A 14,804-nucleotide genomic window follows, 5' to 3' on the forward strand; every position below is an offset into this window, starting at 1 on the left:
TTACGCGCTTTGATGACAGTAATAAGATTACTTAAGCGAACAGCCCATCAGAAAGTTCCCTTGGAAATTGTGGCTAACATTTCCGTTGGCACTCGTTTGGAAGAATTGCCCCTACAGCTTTGCATGATGAGCGATGACGTCTATTCCAGAAGCTACAAAAGCAGTGCAGGCGAGAACGGAACGTGACAATGGCGATGCTTACTATCGCTCCATAACAAGCAGTCATACTCCGGGTCTTTCTTTTCTTTTTTTATTTATTTAAAAAACACCTTACAGGCCCTGTCGGGCATTGCGTAAGGGGCGCAATGTAACAACGAACTGTTAAGTACAATGGAAACATCCCAAAAATAAATCTAAGACAACTGTACAGTGGCGGAACTAAAAAAACAAAACAAAGCGCAGCGTGTTCAAGCATAGCAGCAAATTAAGAGGAAGGAGATTACGATCAGTTATCGAGACGATATCATCGGGAAGACCATTCCAGTGGGATATGGCACGAGGTACAGCAGATAAATTGAAAGCAGTGGTTTTACCGAAAATGCGCTTGGAACTAAAATGATTATGTAATCTTGAGGACGTACGGGCGGGGGTTTCGAATGGTTATATGCATGACTTATCGGAATGAACATATTTGTGAAACAGACAGAGCAAAGCAACCTTGCGGCGGATGTCTAGGGGCTGTAAAGAAATATCGAGCTTGATCTGCGTTGTACTGGACTTGCGATAAAAATTCCGAGTTATATATCGGGCAGCTCTGTTCTGGATGCGTTCCAGCATGGTTATTAAATATTCTTGGTGTGGTTACCATACAGTGGATGCGAAATTTGCCGACATCTTTATTTCAAATTCTGCTGCTGTCCCTCAAGAGAATAGATGTAATGGCCGCTTGGAAGCAGGAGCAACATGAATAAGGTTGAAACCTTGAAGAAACGACTGCCACGATGCACTGTTCTGTAAGAACTCAACGTACGGTTAAGGACGGAACAGAACATCCCAGTACTACGGGTACTACTTCAATACGCGTGGACTGACCGAGCAAGACTGTCTGAGGCTTAATCATGACGTCGTATACATGTACGTCTAACACGAAGATTTGAATGTCTTAAGACAAAGATTGACGGGTTGTTCCAGTGAAGCCAAAATTGGGTCATTTTTGACAAGGCACTTCTAAATGCGTAAGCATTTCTGTGCCTACTCAACGAGGAAACTGGTATGTTCGTCTATCCGTCTGTCACGTAAGACAAGATCGCTTTCAAGATAGGGCCTGCAACAGCGAGCGGAGTGATCTTCGTGCTGCCTCTCGCTTCAATGCGCACGAAGCGACGAGAACACAGCACATGCGAAGCTATCAGCACTCGGCGCCCTTTGCCCCCATCGCAGATCGCTTTCATGATAGGGCCCGCGCCATGCGTAGCCGCCGCCGAAGTACGGTTGATCGCAGTTGATCGCATCGAGAGGAGGCAGCGTCATCGACTACGCCTATGTACGAGGTCCACAAAACGGGACACTGCTCAATTATGTCAAGCATTACAGCACGCTTCGGCCAGTGATCATCTTCCACGAAGCAGCGGCATCATCCAAACGCACCATCACATACCATGGGTGAATCTTGCTACTACTCGCCTCTTCCTCGTCGTCTTATGCTGGTCTCAATCGACACTTAGTTGTTACAATCACGCTTCTCTGTTTCACGATTCTTTCGCGGTGTTTCTCGCCATTATATGAAATACAGAACAGCAGTTCATTCACAGCAAATGCTTACGCGTCGTTTAGGTAACTCCCACAGGAGATTCTGCACGTAATTTTTGTTTTGTTTCAGGAACGATATGCCATTTTCGCGAAAGCGAACATCGACACAACGTTTTAATTTTGATAAAAGCTTCGCAAGTCATCGTTCGTGCGGCGGATAAGATAGCGGTTCACTCGCCCGATAATTTAGACCTCGAAACATGGAACGTCTTTCGGCGTTATTAGCGTATAGCATATAGAATGATTCCCCGGACCCAAAGAATGAGGTATTCCTTGTCCGAGATAAAAGCATAACATAGCTTCAGCTGGATGGAGGTAAGGTAATTGATGGCGCCATAGTAGAGGAGCCAAACACCGGAGTTATCGATAATTTCAGCGGCACTGCCACGTCCGAAGAGTTTTCTAAACACATCGAGTATGACGGACGAGTAGACATTTATTAGCCTGACATGATTTAAGCATTAATCTTTAGACTCACCCTTGATGCGATGCAGGCGACTTGGTTCAAGGCACTGATCCATCTGCAGAAAGAGCGCATATTGTAAAACACGGTCTGCAGAAAAAAGAAAGTGAGAGAGGCCGAGAGAAACGTAGGGCCTATATAGCGATGGATCGAGTTGTTGCAATCATCTATCTATATCTATCTATATCTATCTATATCTATAGCTATCTGGACCTATATGTATGTAGCGAGACGGAGAGCGCAAATAAGCGGACCGGCGGCGACGTACAGTTGGTAAGTTCATAAAATGAATGATCTTCGTTGGTGTGACCACGAACATTTTCCGAGCGTAAAGACTGATGGCTAGTAACATGCAAAAAAAAAAAGAAGAAAAGAAAGGAAGAAGGGCTCATCACAATTTTAATATCAAATGACATTACGATGGGCGGATTCCAAACTGGATAGCGTGACCTGATTTTCATGAAATTTGGCGAACTTCCGCAATCTAGCCAGTGCATCGTGCCGAATAGATCTATGTCTTCGCTCCCTCCTTTCCGCCCTCGGACTTAGTCGAAGACTTAGAGCAAATTCAACGAAAACTTCACGCTAACAAAAAAAAGAGAAAAAAACAAAGAAGCAACACTGTTTCGAGTTTTAAGATTTTCGGTGTTGCTGTAGACCAAGAGCCAACCTAGGGTCCAGAAAGGTCTCCTTAAGCTTCATCATATATATATATATATATATATATATATATATATATATATATATATATATATAATCGTAGCTTCCATAAAGGTCGCGCAAGGGTACACACACACACAAAAGAAGCAAGGTAAGTGTATGGAAGGCAGTGGAGTTTCACTGCGCTGGGAGGCGTAACGAAGGGGAAACGCAGTTTTTCTTGGAATAAATGAGGTTGTGGGCTGAAACGCAAACCAGAAAGAAACAAAACGAGGGAGCTCTCAGTTCCTTATTGGTTTACTTCCTCTTCCACCATGAAAAACGAGGGCGAGCCTCAAAGTAGGAAGTAAAAAAGAAGGAAATAAGGGGGGGGGGGGGTGTCGGAGGAACGCAAAAGCAGTAGGAAACGACCAGTGAGGGCAGTGAACATTGTAAATACAATAAATGGAAATCCTTCTCGAGGTACTCGTTCTTATTTTTTTCCCGCATACCAAGGCCGGAAACGGAGCGACAGAGATGAACTGGCTCTGGCAACAAGGGGTAAAAGGCGGAAATTGACGTAGAATAGGGGCATCGTGAGGAGGAGAGATGGGCGCATTTGTTTTAGGCAAGGTCGGTTCGCTGTTTGAGTACCAAGACAGGAAACCAGAGGAGAAACCAGTGGGGAAACCAGAGAGGAAACCAGAGAGGAAACCGAAGCTAGAGTGGGTTAGTAAGGAAAGGTGGGAAGCGGACTTTGGGTCACCTAAGACCGCGCAGTGCTGGACCGATGCTAGGAGCCGCGTCAGACAGGAGCTAGAATCACAGCAACGGCCGATTCGTTGCCCGCCGCGAAACGCTCCCGTTGGCTAAAGGCTAAAAGGAGCTCAGGGGCAATGAGGAGCAACGCTCTAGACTGGTTAATCGATTCCCCGAAGAACTTATTATTGCGTCATTTGAAGAGAAAAGAAGGCTCATTTTCAGCGGCGGAAGTAAGGGCCGGTCGTTACAATTTTTAGAATTTTTAGAAATTTTAGAATTTAAAACATCGCGTTAAGAACTTTAGAACCACACAGCCGCTATGCGTGTTAATGTCACGTGTTTCAAACCAGGCTATCGGTCGTCTTGGCGCAGGAAGAGTAATCTAAGCTGGTCAGATTGAGTCTTCGAGACCTTTAAAATGCAGTGTAGCCTTTAATTGGTGATACACAGTTCCCTAGATTTAAACAGACGCTTTCATAACCTATGACGTCACGGCTATAGCTGGTGCGGGAACCTCAAGGAGGCGCTGCTAGTCGTCTTTCGTTCTTGCGCCTTTTCTGTTTTATCGAGCGTTACGGCGAGAGTGGCTGTTATTACATTGCAGAAAGGTAATTTACTAATACAGTTTAATTAATATATGTGAGGTAAGAGGCCGGAAGATAACATGGCGACACGAACACTATCTATTTTGTCGCTGTCTTTCTATCTATTTACCCCAGTCTACTAATGGACCATCACATGTTTGCTCCTGCCCTAATATAGTTACGGGCATCTCCACCAAAATATTACGGGGAAGGCTGAGATACAAAATATATTTACAGGCTATTTACAACGCGTTCACTTCCGTACCAGTAGGAAGGCAGTTCCGCGCGAATCAGGCAGTACCGTCATCCTCAGCACTGCCCTCAGCTTCGTCTCTGGCAGTGCGCTGGAACAATATTAGTTACTGTTCTTTAAACAGAATTTCCAGCCCGGAAGGAATAGTGGCGTCCATTGGGCCAGCCCTTAACCCTCTGAGGCGAGTAGCAGCTTCTCCTTACTGATTTGTTGACGCTACCCGCAGCCTTCGCCGCACTGCACGGAGTTGGTGAGACCGCGCTCGACTATGCATAGAGAATGAGAAAGTGAGAGATGAAGAGGGAAAGTAAGGCACGTGCCTTCCGGCAGCCTCTTCGTCGTCGGCCGCGAAGTAGATGGCGTTGGAGTTGGATGTGGTCCCCGGCGATTTGACGACCTTGAACGCGTGCTCGGCCCCGGCCTCGACGACGCGGCCCACCGACACCGCCTCCAGCATCACGGCGCCCACCACGTCGTAGTCCTGCGTGGACGCGCACTCGTTAGGTGGTAACCACAAGCGCGCGTCTAAACGCGCCGAAGCGCGACTACGCGCGCCTTCCAGAAGCACACTGGCGCGAGGAGAACATGTAATGAGGGCAGAAAGGTAGCGTGGAGAATAAAATAAAAATAAACCGGTTGATCTAGCTGTCTAAGATACTGGGTAAAATACACACCTGAAAGATGCGTTAGTGACTCTCGTTTTCACGGCCATTTGTTGTCTCAACTGATTTTCTGCGCATTTGTTGCGCATTGACAAATCACAGCAAGTTGTTAGGATTGACCTCGGTGGCTCAGTGATTATGACATTATGCCGCTAGAGCCCGAGGTCGTTGGTTCGATTCGTGACCGCAAAGGCCAGAGTCCGATAGGATCGCGCGCGGAAGGCGAAAAAAGGCTCTTGTACTTAAATAGGTGCCCACTAAAGAACCACAGATGATGTAAATGAACACCGAGCCTTAAACCACGGGGTTACTCAATACCGGTCTGCTGCTTTAAAACGTTAAGCCCCATAGTTTGATTTGAAGAGAGTGCGGACATGGGCATTTAGCACTGGCAAATTCAGAGAGAAGATGTCGGGCTTACCACTACTTCTGAGATATGACAACAGTTTCCTAGTTGTCTTCATGACGCACTTTCAAATGCGCTTTGCAAGAATTCCATTGACATTGTGGTCATTAAATCAACGAATAAATGGTTTGCAATAATTAATCTTTGCTGATTGCCTTATTTATAAGAACACTGAAAATACTGAAGGCTTCCCCAAGAAGTCACTAAGAACACCTAGTTGGCTTCGCGCGCACAGAGGACTTCGCTTTTCTTCAAAACTTGCTCCGTGTTACATGGGGCAACCCGAAAAACGGATTTGTGTTAAAATCACGGGACGCGCCCCACGGTACTTCTGGAAACACACGTATTGCCGTTTCTCTTCTTTTGCGAAAGCAAAGCGCCACGGCGAGGCGCGCAGGCGAGCAGTAAACCTCTAGAACAGGCTTACGTAGCTGTCGCATTAGCTGAGGCCGAGGAACTGGGCAGGTGGGCTACGGATGGGCTATTACTGTCTCGTAGGTTGCGGCCACGTGGTCGTGTACTGGTTTCAGCTGCGTGTGCATCTCGACCCGAGAGCCGGAGTGTCACTTAGAGACTGTTGATCAATTCGTTCCAGGTTTTTTACACATTGTGCACGATCTAAAGTTCAAGCAAAGTACAAAACAGAACAAGCGCGTGGTCCGGGAATCGGCCAGTGTCACGCTACCTGCAAAGTAACGGCAGCACGGTAGCGGCTGCTTCTTTCTCGTTTTGCACTTCGCAGCACTCGATTCGCTCAAGCTATAGAGTCCCGAATCTGGTCTCGCATTTATTACGGATCATTAGCATAACCGCTAAATGAGCTCGTTAGTGGCGCCTAGGGATGCCATGTATTGAACGGCTTGTCCCATCGGCGAGAACGACGAGGAGGGTCAGCAAGCGCGAAAGTGAGCCGCACTGAACGGAAAACGAGCAAAATAAAGAAAACAAGAACAGTGGGTGCAGCACAGATGACACTTCTCTATAGCTCTCTATGAACACACGCACGGAAGCGTAAGCGATCTGTGGAGCATTTGCAGCACCGGCGACCAGCCAGTTGGTTCTAACGAGTCCGGAAGCAGGGAGTTACTACTTAGCCAGTTCTTACGTACTGACCCGTTATACAAGCCACAAGGGCGCTGTTTTATAGTCCCATCGTGTGCTGCGCTTCCAGTGAGTACGTACTCGCTCGATTAGCGTTTGCCGCTAACATCTTCGTCACGTGACACCGTCTGGTTCAATCGGGCGCCCTCTCATTCCTGGTAACACATCAGGCTCCAAGTGCAGAAGTGACGGCGTTGAAATAGAAATACGTATACGCGCTGCACTTGAGAACTCAACGAGGAAGCGCACCCTGCATTGACGAGTTGACCAGTGCAAGCTTCAGAACATCACTCGTGTCATACACTCTTTTGCCACAAAATTACACCCTTTTGCCACACAACAATAATCGTCTTCTGTCTTGTCCGCATTTCGTTTCTTTAACGCGGCGAGCCCGGTCCTTTTCAGTAACGAACGGCATGCGCGTTGTCAGCACGACATAGCATTCCCGTCAGGAAAGTAGTGGGCGCGGCGTTTTCAAGAAAGGAAACGCAAGCAAGGCAGATGACGATTATTGTTGTGTGGTATATATACACTCCGAAAGGTGCAAACTTTTTTTTAGAGTGTAGCGAGAGAATGTTCAGAACACGCAGGCGAATCTAATTACGGCGAGAAACAATTTCAAGAAAACGAGAATTGAATCAAACCAAAGCGGGTTTAGAACGCACGTCGAAGTTTCGTTAGGCTGCCCCGTCTTCAACCGCGACCGCCTGCCGACGCTTCGTGCACCTGTGCGAGCCGCAGGTCGAGATGCTCACGAGAACACTGACTCGCTGCACACTCATTTCACAGCCGAGAGCGTTAATGAATGACGAAGGGTGTGAGTGGACATGGACATGAACAGTAGTGAGTGCTGGTAAACGTAAGTACCAACGAATGTCAGCGACGGTGATGTAGTATATGAACGTGGGTGACTCATAATAATAATATTTGGGGTTTTACGTGCCAAAACCACTTTCTGATTATGAGGCACGCCGTAGTGGAGGACTCCGGAAATTTTGACCACCTGGGGTTCTTTAACGTGCACCTAAATCTAAGCACACGGGTGTTTTCGCATGTCGCCCCCATCGAAATGCGGCCGCCGTGGATGAGTGACTCAGCGAAAGTGCGTTAGTGGACGTGAGTATGTGTGTCGGAAAGTGGAGTAGACGCGAGCATGAGCGCGGGGAAGTGCCGGTAAAGAGAGAGAGAGAGAGAGAGAGAGATAGGAAAGAAAGAAAGGCAGGGAGGTTAAGTAGACTTTATCCAGTTTGCCACCCTAAGTGCGACTAATAAATGCGAGCGTGTTTTGCTGAGTACAAGTGGGTGCGAGTATGGGAACGTGAGCGAGTGCCGGCTAGCGTCCGTCTGCATGAGTGTGAATGAGTGCATTGTCCGCGAAAATAATGTTGAGTCAATATCCGCTTATTGTGCTTACCTATGGCACTGCGAAACGCCTTCCAATAGTTCTCTGCATTGTGCATTATCAGAGGCCTGAAGTTTGCTCCGTGCTGTGAAGAGGACGCTTTATCAGAATGCGCGTTGACGGCTGAACAGGAGATAGAGGAGCGATTATTACATGCCACATTCTATTTGTTAACTCGTGACAGGGCTGTAAGCGCCACTACTGTATGCTGCTATACGGAAGAAGCCGCACTCGTAACGACAATATTTATATTTCGTTCGTTTTGCTTTTCGGTAGTGGCTCGAACGCAGCCGGCGCGTCGGCGTTATTACCGGCATCTGCTACTAGGTGCGACGAATGGTAAGAAAACACACGAAAAGAATCTGATCGCTTTAAAATATAGGAAATGATCTATGCTGGCGCAAAATTCTCCCAACAATCTGTCCGTTTTTGAAGTTATCCGTCTCATTCCTGTCAGCCTGCGCCCACCGCACGCTACAATGCGACCTGTTTCAGCGAGTAGTACAGGCGGAGAAATGGCTGGTAGAGATTGCAAGGTAAACCGGACCGAGTTGAGCCATGGGATTTACATTATATGACCGCCCACTAGTGTGCTTATTGCTATTGTTGCCATTTCGGTGCCGTCTCGCTCTCTGGGCATTAGTTGGCTGCAATAAACTGTTAGATTGATAATTTTTTATTCTTCCTCCCGTCTTAATTGCGTCTGTTCACGTTCGCTACATGGTTACAATACCAAAACAGTGACAAACCAAGGTTCCTGGCAACTTCTTTTGCCAGGCCAAGGAAACATAATGGCGTTAATCACGATGACGACATCTGTGACAGATGGCCATAAAAGCTACCGAGATTGTACATATTGATTGATTAATCGATCAATTGATCGATTTTTTTGCGGGGTTCAACCTCTTGAAGGAACACTCGGAGCGTGAGAGACTACGTTATTGAAGGACTCCGTATCAAAGTTGACCACCAGGGGCTCATTATCGCGCACCTAAATTTAAGCAGACGACTGCCGTTGCTTTTCGCCCCCATCTAACGGTGGCCGCGTGGCCTTGATCAAACCCGCAAGCTCGGAAGCAGAACGGAGTTATACTGTCACACGCTACTGCCGCAACGTGTCATCGGCGTTACGCCGCGCAAACGTGCGAGAAAGAAACGCGCGATCAAAGCGCGCGCTCAGAGGAGAGGCCACTCACGCGTTCGTTCTTGTACCAGTAGAGGCGGTTGTCGGGCTTGAGCACGAACCAGCGCCGGCACCAGCGTTTGGCGCGGCCCCCGCTGCTGAGCCGCTGCAGGTAGCCCCACATGATGGGCGGGTGCTCCTTCACCTTGGGCGTGAGCACATGGCACGTGCGCGCAAGCTCCATCACCAGCACCTCGGTGCCTGCGCAGCCCCGGGCGACCTCTCTCGCGTTACACTCCGCTCGGCGCAACGTGGGGAAGTATGAAACGGAGAACGATCACAGGCAGGCAAGCGCCACCTGTTTAATGACGGTTCCGGGCGCGCAACATAGAAGACTTCAGCATGTGCAGTCAACCACGAAAGTTCACGGACCACGGGATCTTAGGAAACGTTCGACTTACGAGTAGCCTTTAACAGTAGTCAGCAGTAAAACCGAACGTCACAGTTGTTCACATATACTGGCAAAGGCTGTAAATGCGAATACCATGCTGCGCTGTGAGGCTGTGCAGATATTCAGCTTTTTCTGAGATTTCGCGTGACGTAAAATTTTCTGGATGACTGTACGCAGTACGCACCATGGTAACAACGTGAGATCAGCTTTACCTTAAAAAAAAAGGACATTTTTGCAGAATACAACGTGGTATAAGTGTCCCTAACACTCACTCAGATGCTCTCTTTCGTATATGAAGTGCTTCGATTAGCTGCCTAGAAGTGTGGTCTACGCTTTTGCGGAGAATCATAACTTGCGCAAAGCGAAGCTTCCGTAATTAAGATTTAACGTGCGCAAGACGATGCGCAGCGTGCTTTTTTCCTAAGCTAATCACGTAATGTCTCCAGGCGCTCGCTCAGCCCCTGCGCTCAGATCTCTCGTCTCACCGATGACAATTTTTTTTCGGATTTTCGATAATGATACGAATATTCGCAACAACTCAAATACATTGCCGGCTGCGCGGGAGCAGCTAGTCGCGATCGCTTGTATCACTATTTGTTGCTGAGATAGTTCATGCGTTTATCGGCGTTCAAGATGCCAAATATAAAGGGCAAAGAATTGACAGGCGAGCTTTCTGTCGAGAATAACAGTACTTCGCATTTGCCTATGCGCTGTGCTTCCTGCATGAGTGAACCAAGCCTATCCAACATCCGCATATTCGGCAGACGCAAAAACGCCTTGGAACGAGAATTAATGGAGGCGTACTATATAAGCGAGAACCACGATATTTGTATCAGCGATGCATCGGTGGCTTCGCGCAGCACTGGGAGTCAGTTCTTTGACTGTGTTCAAATAGGCGTGTTTCTTTTTTGCAATTTCATATCCGATGCAACAACAACAACAACAACAAAATAACGCTCTTTCATGTGCCTTTCAATTTTCTTCCCGATTATAGTTCACGTCCTAGACGTCGATGAAAGCGTTTATTCGTGTTTGTTTTTATACAACCCTCGAATGCGTGCCCGATTTGGTGCTACTTAGCGAACTCCCGTGGTCGTGAAATTTAGCGCATAAGGTAAGCTCAACCAATAGACAACTAAGATATGCCAAAAAGCCTACCCCTTGGCGGCAAGCGGCACTGATTTATGAACAGAGAGGGCAGAAGTTGACACAACGAAATAGAAACGGAGCGATTGCACAAAGGTGCCCAACAACAATAAAAAGAATTTTCTAGGAAGTATAGCTGCAACCATCCGACCTACGACTGCGACGCTCGTCCGCGTACTTACTTGAGCAAAAGCATACGGAGCCGCAATAAAGCCGATATTATTCACTGCCTACGAGTGCAACTTGGAATTCAGGACTGCGGTGCGAGCTTGGCGTCGCGAGCTTTCAAGCGTACTCGTAAGTTGCAGTTTGTGCGCCTCAAATACGAATAAATTAAATTTATTCGGCGAGCCAGTGGTCCGTACACTTTTGCACGCGGGCGTGCGTGTAGCGCAAACAAGACGCGTAACACGAGAACATGAACACGAACATAGACATACACGGCATGGTTTCTTGAGCGAACGAGCACAAGTTGCATTGCCATGTGCCTAGTTATAATATCCTGCTTTCAGCAATCGAAGGTATCTGTCTGTGTGCCCCATGTTCGCGCACCGCATCGTATTCGTGGTCGCGTTATAATCTTGCAAATTCGGTATTTCGAAGACGGCGAGTCATTCGGACGTCTCGCACTGAAGGAAAAACAAAACGAAGGTGCTTTCCGCACATGCCGAGCCCTGCGTCCGTGCGGTGCGAAATGTGTGGAATAGAAAAAAAGAAAAGGCCCGCGTTCCCGCGGTTCTCTTCTAAGCTTTGGCCATCGCAAAACTGTGCACCACCAGCTCCTCGGGCTTGGACGTTAGCGCAGCTTTTTGTCTGGCTCATTTGTCTTTACCCACGCAGCAACACCGACTCTCCTGCGCTCATCACTTGAGGACAAATGCGCCGAGCGACATCTGGCGCAGGGTCAAATGCCTCTGAGGTAACGGTGGTTTGACGCAGCATAATAATACACAGGATGGGGGGACCAGATTGTAGATAGCACCAAGTTTTCGAAATAACAAGGTTCAAAATATACGCAATTTCATTGTAATCGCTCGCTAATCTTCATTTTTAATTGTTTATTGCGGCATAACTGCAACGATACAACACGTAAAAGTAAAAGAAGTTCAAAATAACTGTACTTGCATATAATTATTCAATATTCAAGAGACCCGTATTCCACTCGTAATTGCTTCGTGCTCGATTCATATCCGAAAATTTTGATGTTTGCACGCCCCTACACTAAGGACAGAATGTCCGAGAATTTTTTATCTGAAGAATTGCGGGTGACTTTCTTTTCCCTCTTTCTTTAGTTGGGGGTGCTGGTGGGTATAGGTACGCCCTTACCTGCGTGAGCTATCCGAACCACCTCGGAGTGACTCGCTTCCAGCACGCTGATGCCGTTTATGCTGATGATGATGTCTCCCACCTCCAAGCCGCATGACTGTGCAGGCGTTCCTGAAAGGAGAAGATGGAAAAATACACCTTCGTTAAAATGTACACTAAACGGGACTATCAAGTTAAGCCATGGCTCATTGTTTTCTAGAATTAACATCCAGATGCTGAAATAAATTTGCCGCAAGCAGAGGCTTCCTGTGACAGACAAGACAAAAAAGGAAAGAAGAAAGAAGTGAAAACACACACACACAAAAAGAAACGATCGGCAGCTTTTACACACATGTGTGAATCGGCGAATTTCCTCGATGCTTACTGAGTCGTCTTCACTTCAATTCCGCATAGTTCAGCTCGTCGCGCTCAATGCACGCTGTGGTCATTTTTGTTCCCTGGAGTTTTCTCCACATTGGGGCTGCTTCTGTAGCCGAATTGATTAATTTTCTGTTGCCGCCTTGTTGACTTCACGCCTCTTGTTCCGTTGTCTAATCGGGCCACAGGGTCAGTGGTACATACCAATTATAGGGGATTGGCCAAGTATGTTCACGCGTCCAGTGACACGTGCCCAGTTGGACACACCTAGTGCCCAAAGATGTCTATTCGGGCAAATACACAGCGGCAGACATCGAGCGCCCCAAGTCGCTGTATACTCGGAAAGACAGCACTCAGCAGCGAAAACCCACACAAAATTTGTAGAAGAGGAAAATAAAGCTTCGCTTAAAAGCAGAAAAAAATGAAAGAAGGACCGCGCGCTGAAAGTCACCTCACATTTTTTTTCGTCCCGGATACGTGTGACGTTACAAAGTCTGGCAGTGCCTGCTCGGGGCTAGACTACTGCTGATGAACAGGAAATGGTTATATTGTAAAGCCGAACTTAAGGATGTTACTACTTTTTAATGTTTATTGCTCAAGAAGGCACATCTACGAATAAACGAAATTTGGAGAAATTCATAATATAACAATGAAGCCACTACTATAGCGTTGTTGAGACCCAGGGCCTTACTTGAGCCTGATCCCTCAGCCACCTCCCCTTTCTCCTTCCCTTTTTCAATAAAGTTTACCACCACCAGGCACAAAACTCAGGAATGTGCGTAGATGAAGAAATGTGGACCCAGGAAAACGTACAAAATCTTTCTTAATTGTCACTTTTCAAGAGAGAGAAGAGAAAGCAAGGACAGTTCAAATGCTGTCGCTTTTCAAAAGTGGTATTTAGAGCGGCGTATCATTCGTCGAATCGCTAAATTTTCCAGCGTTGCGGGCGCTTAGTGTACACGAGTTCATCCATTTCGGGAACACGATTTCGGTATTGATGACCACATTCTTTTAAGGTGCAGGCGTCGCATTGCTGCGGGTGTGTGTGCGTCTTTCTTCTTTTTGTTCATTTTAGCTTTTAAGTCGATGGCGATGCGTGAGTAATGCGGTGGAGAGCCTGTGCTCGTGTCAGGCCTTCGCAGTAACGAGCTCGTTTAGAAACCTGCCCTTTCTCGAGGAGTACAACATCACTGTCGGTGTTGCTGGAACTGACAGTGACTGACGTAGCACCGCCCTCTACAAGACATGACACAACAGAGAGGCGGCTCGGGGAAAAGACCAGAGAAACAAGAGATGTGTTTTCGAAAGCCACTTAAGAGGAAGCTTTAGCTCGGGCCCAACTCCGACGCGGCCTATTCAAATGCATGTAAAACGCAAAAAACCTTTTCCTGAGATAACCCCTAGACCGATTTCAATGAAATTTGTGGCAGTTGAGAGAAAAAGTTATATTCTAGTGACTGTTGAAAGCGGAATTTCGGTTTAGGGTTTAAATTTTGTTTAAATGATTTTCAAATATGTGACAGTTCGAAAAAAAGAATAGAAGCACGAAGTTTACAAATTCATAGCTCTGCGTCAAGAACAGATATCGCAGTACTGTAAGAGGCATCCATTAGATCATTCAAAGTGGACAAATTTGATATGTCATTTTACATCTTACGTGGATTCGTTACGTTGTTTACAAGGGTACTGCAAAAGCTGTATTTCCCCATTACTCAATTGTTTTGATATTTATGTGTAACATATCAATTTTGTCCGATTTAGATGTGCTATTAGATGCAATTCACATAGTTGTGTTATCATTTATGTTGTAGAGTTACAGAGCTGTAAACTTCATAGCTTCGTCTTTTGAAAATTTTCGATTTTCGCCATTTTTTAATACAAAATTTACCACCTAACTCAAAAATTCGAAACCAACAGTCACTAGATTTTAAGTTTTTCTTTTTAAATGCAATAAACCTCGTAAAATTTGGTGCTGTGGTTGCCGAGAAATACGAATTATACTTTTACGTGTATTTAGATAAGAGCACCCGAGCTAGAGCTTTAGCTCGGGGCCAACCGCGATTTCCCTACTCGAATACACTAAAACACAGAAATGCTTTTATGGCACAACCGCTGGACCGATTTGAATGAAGTTTGTTGGATTGAGCGAGAAGGCAAATTCTGCCGACAAAATGAAGCGTTTTACTGATCTAGGGCATGCCGTTTCTTTTTTACAGAAATTGCCTAGAGTCGGCACCAGACGCACTAAGTTCACAAATCCGTGACAATCCGTGACTCCGCACCAAACACAAACATCACAGTTCTGTAAACTGCGCTGGTTACAGCACCTAAAGCGGACAATTTTGAAATGTAGGTTTACTACTTACGTGATCTTGTTACA

At 46.7% G+C, this 14,804-nt stretch overlaps 1 protein-coding gene across 1 annotated transcript in view; it reads right to left on the minus strand.

Moving 5' to 3' along the window:
- The window catches only part of LOC142586357 (uncharacterized), a 220,962-nt gene that overhangs the window by 8,678 nt on the left and 197,480 nt on the right, over positions 1 to 14,804 (minus strand). The window contains exons 7-10 of the mRNA XM_075697607.1: positions 12,068 to 12,178; positions 9,218 to 9,405; positions 4,771 to 4,931; positions 2,228 to 2,270 (exon numbers count right to left, since the gene is read on the minus strand). Coding sequence (XP_075553722.1) covers positions 2,228 to 2,270; positions 4,771 to 4,931; positions 9,218 to 9,405; positions 12,068 to 12,178 — 503 coding nt within the window. The remainder of the gene's footprint in view (positions 1 to 2,227; positions 2,271 to 4,770; positions 4,932 to 9,217; positions 9,406 to 12,067; positions 12,179 to 14,804) is intronic.

This window comes from Dermacentor variabilis, chromosome 6 (assembly GCF_050947875.1).
Source record: "Dermacentor variabilis isolate Ectoservices chromosome 6, ASM5094787v1, whole genome shotgun sequence".
Lineage (NCBI taxonomy): Eukaryota > Metazoa > Arthropoda > Arachnida > Ixodida > Ixodidae > Dermacentor > Dermacentor variabilis.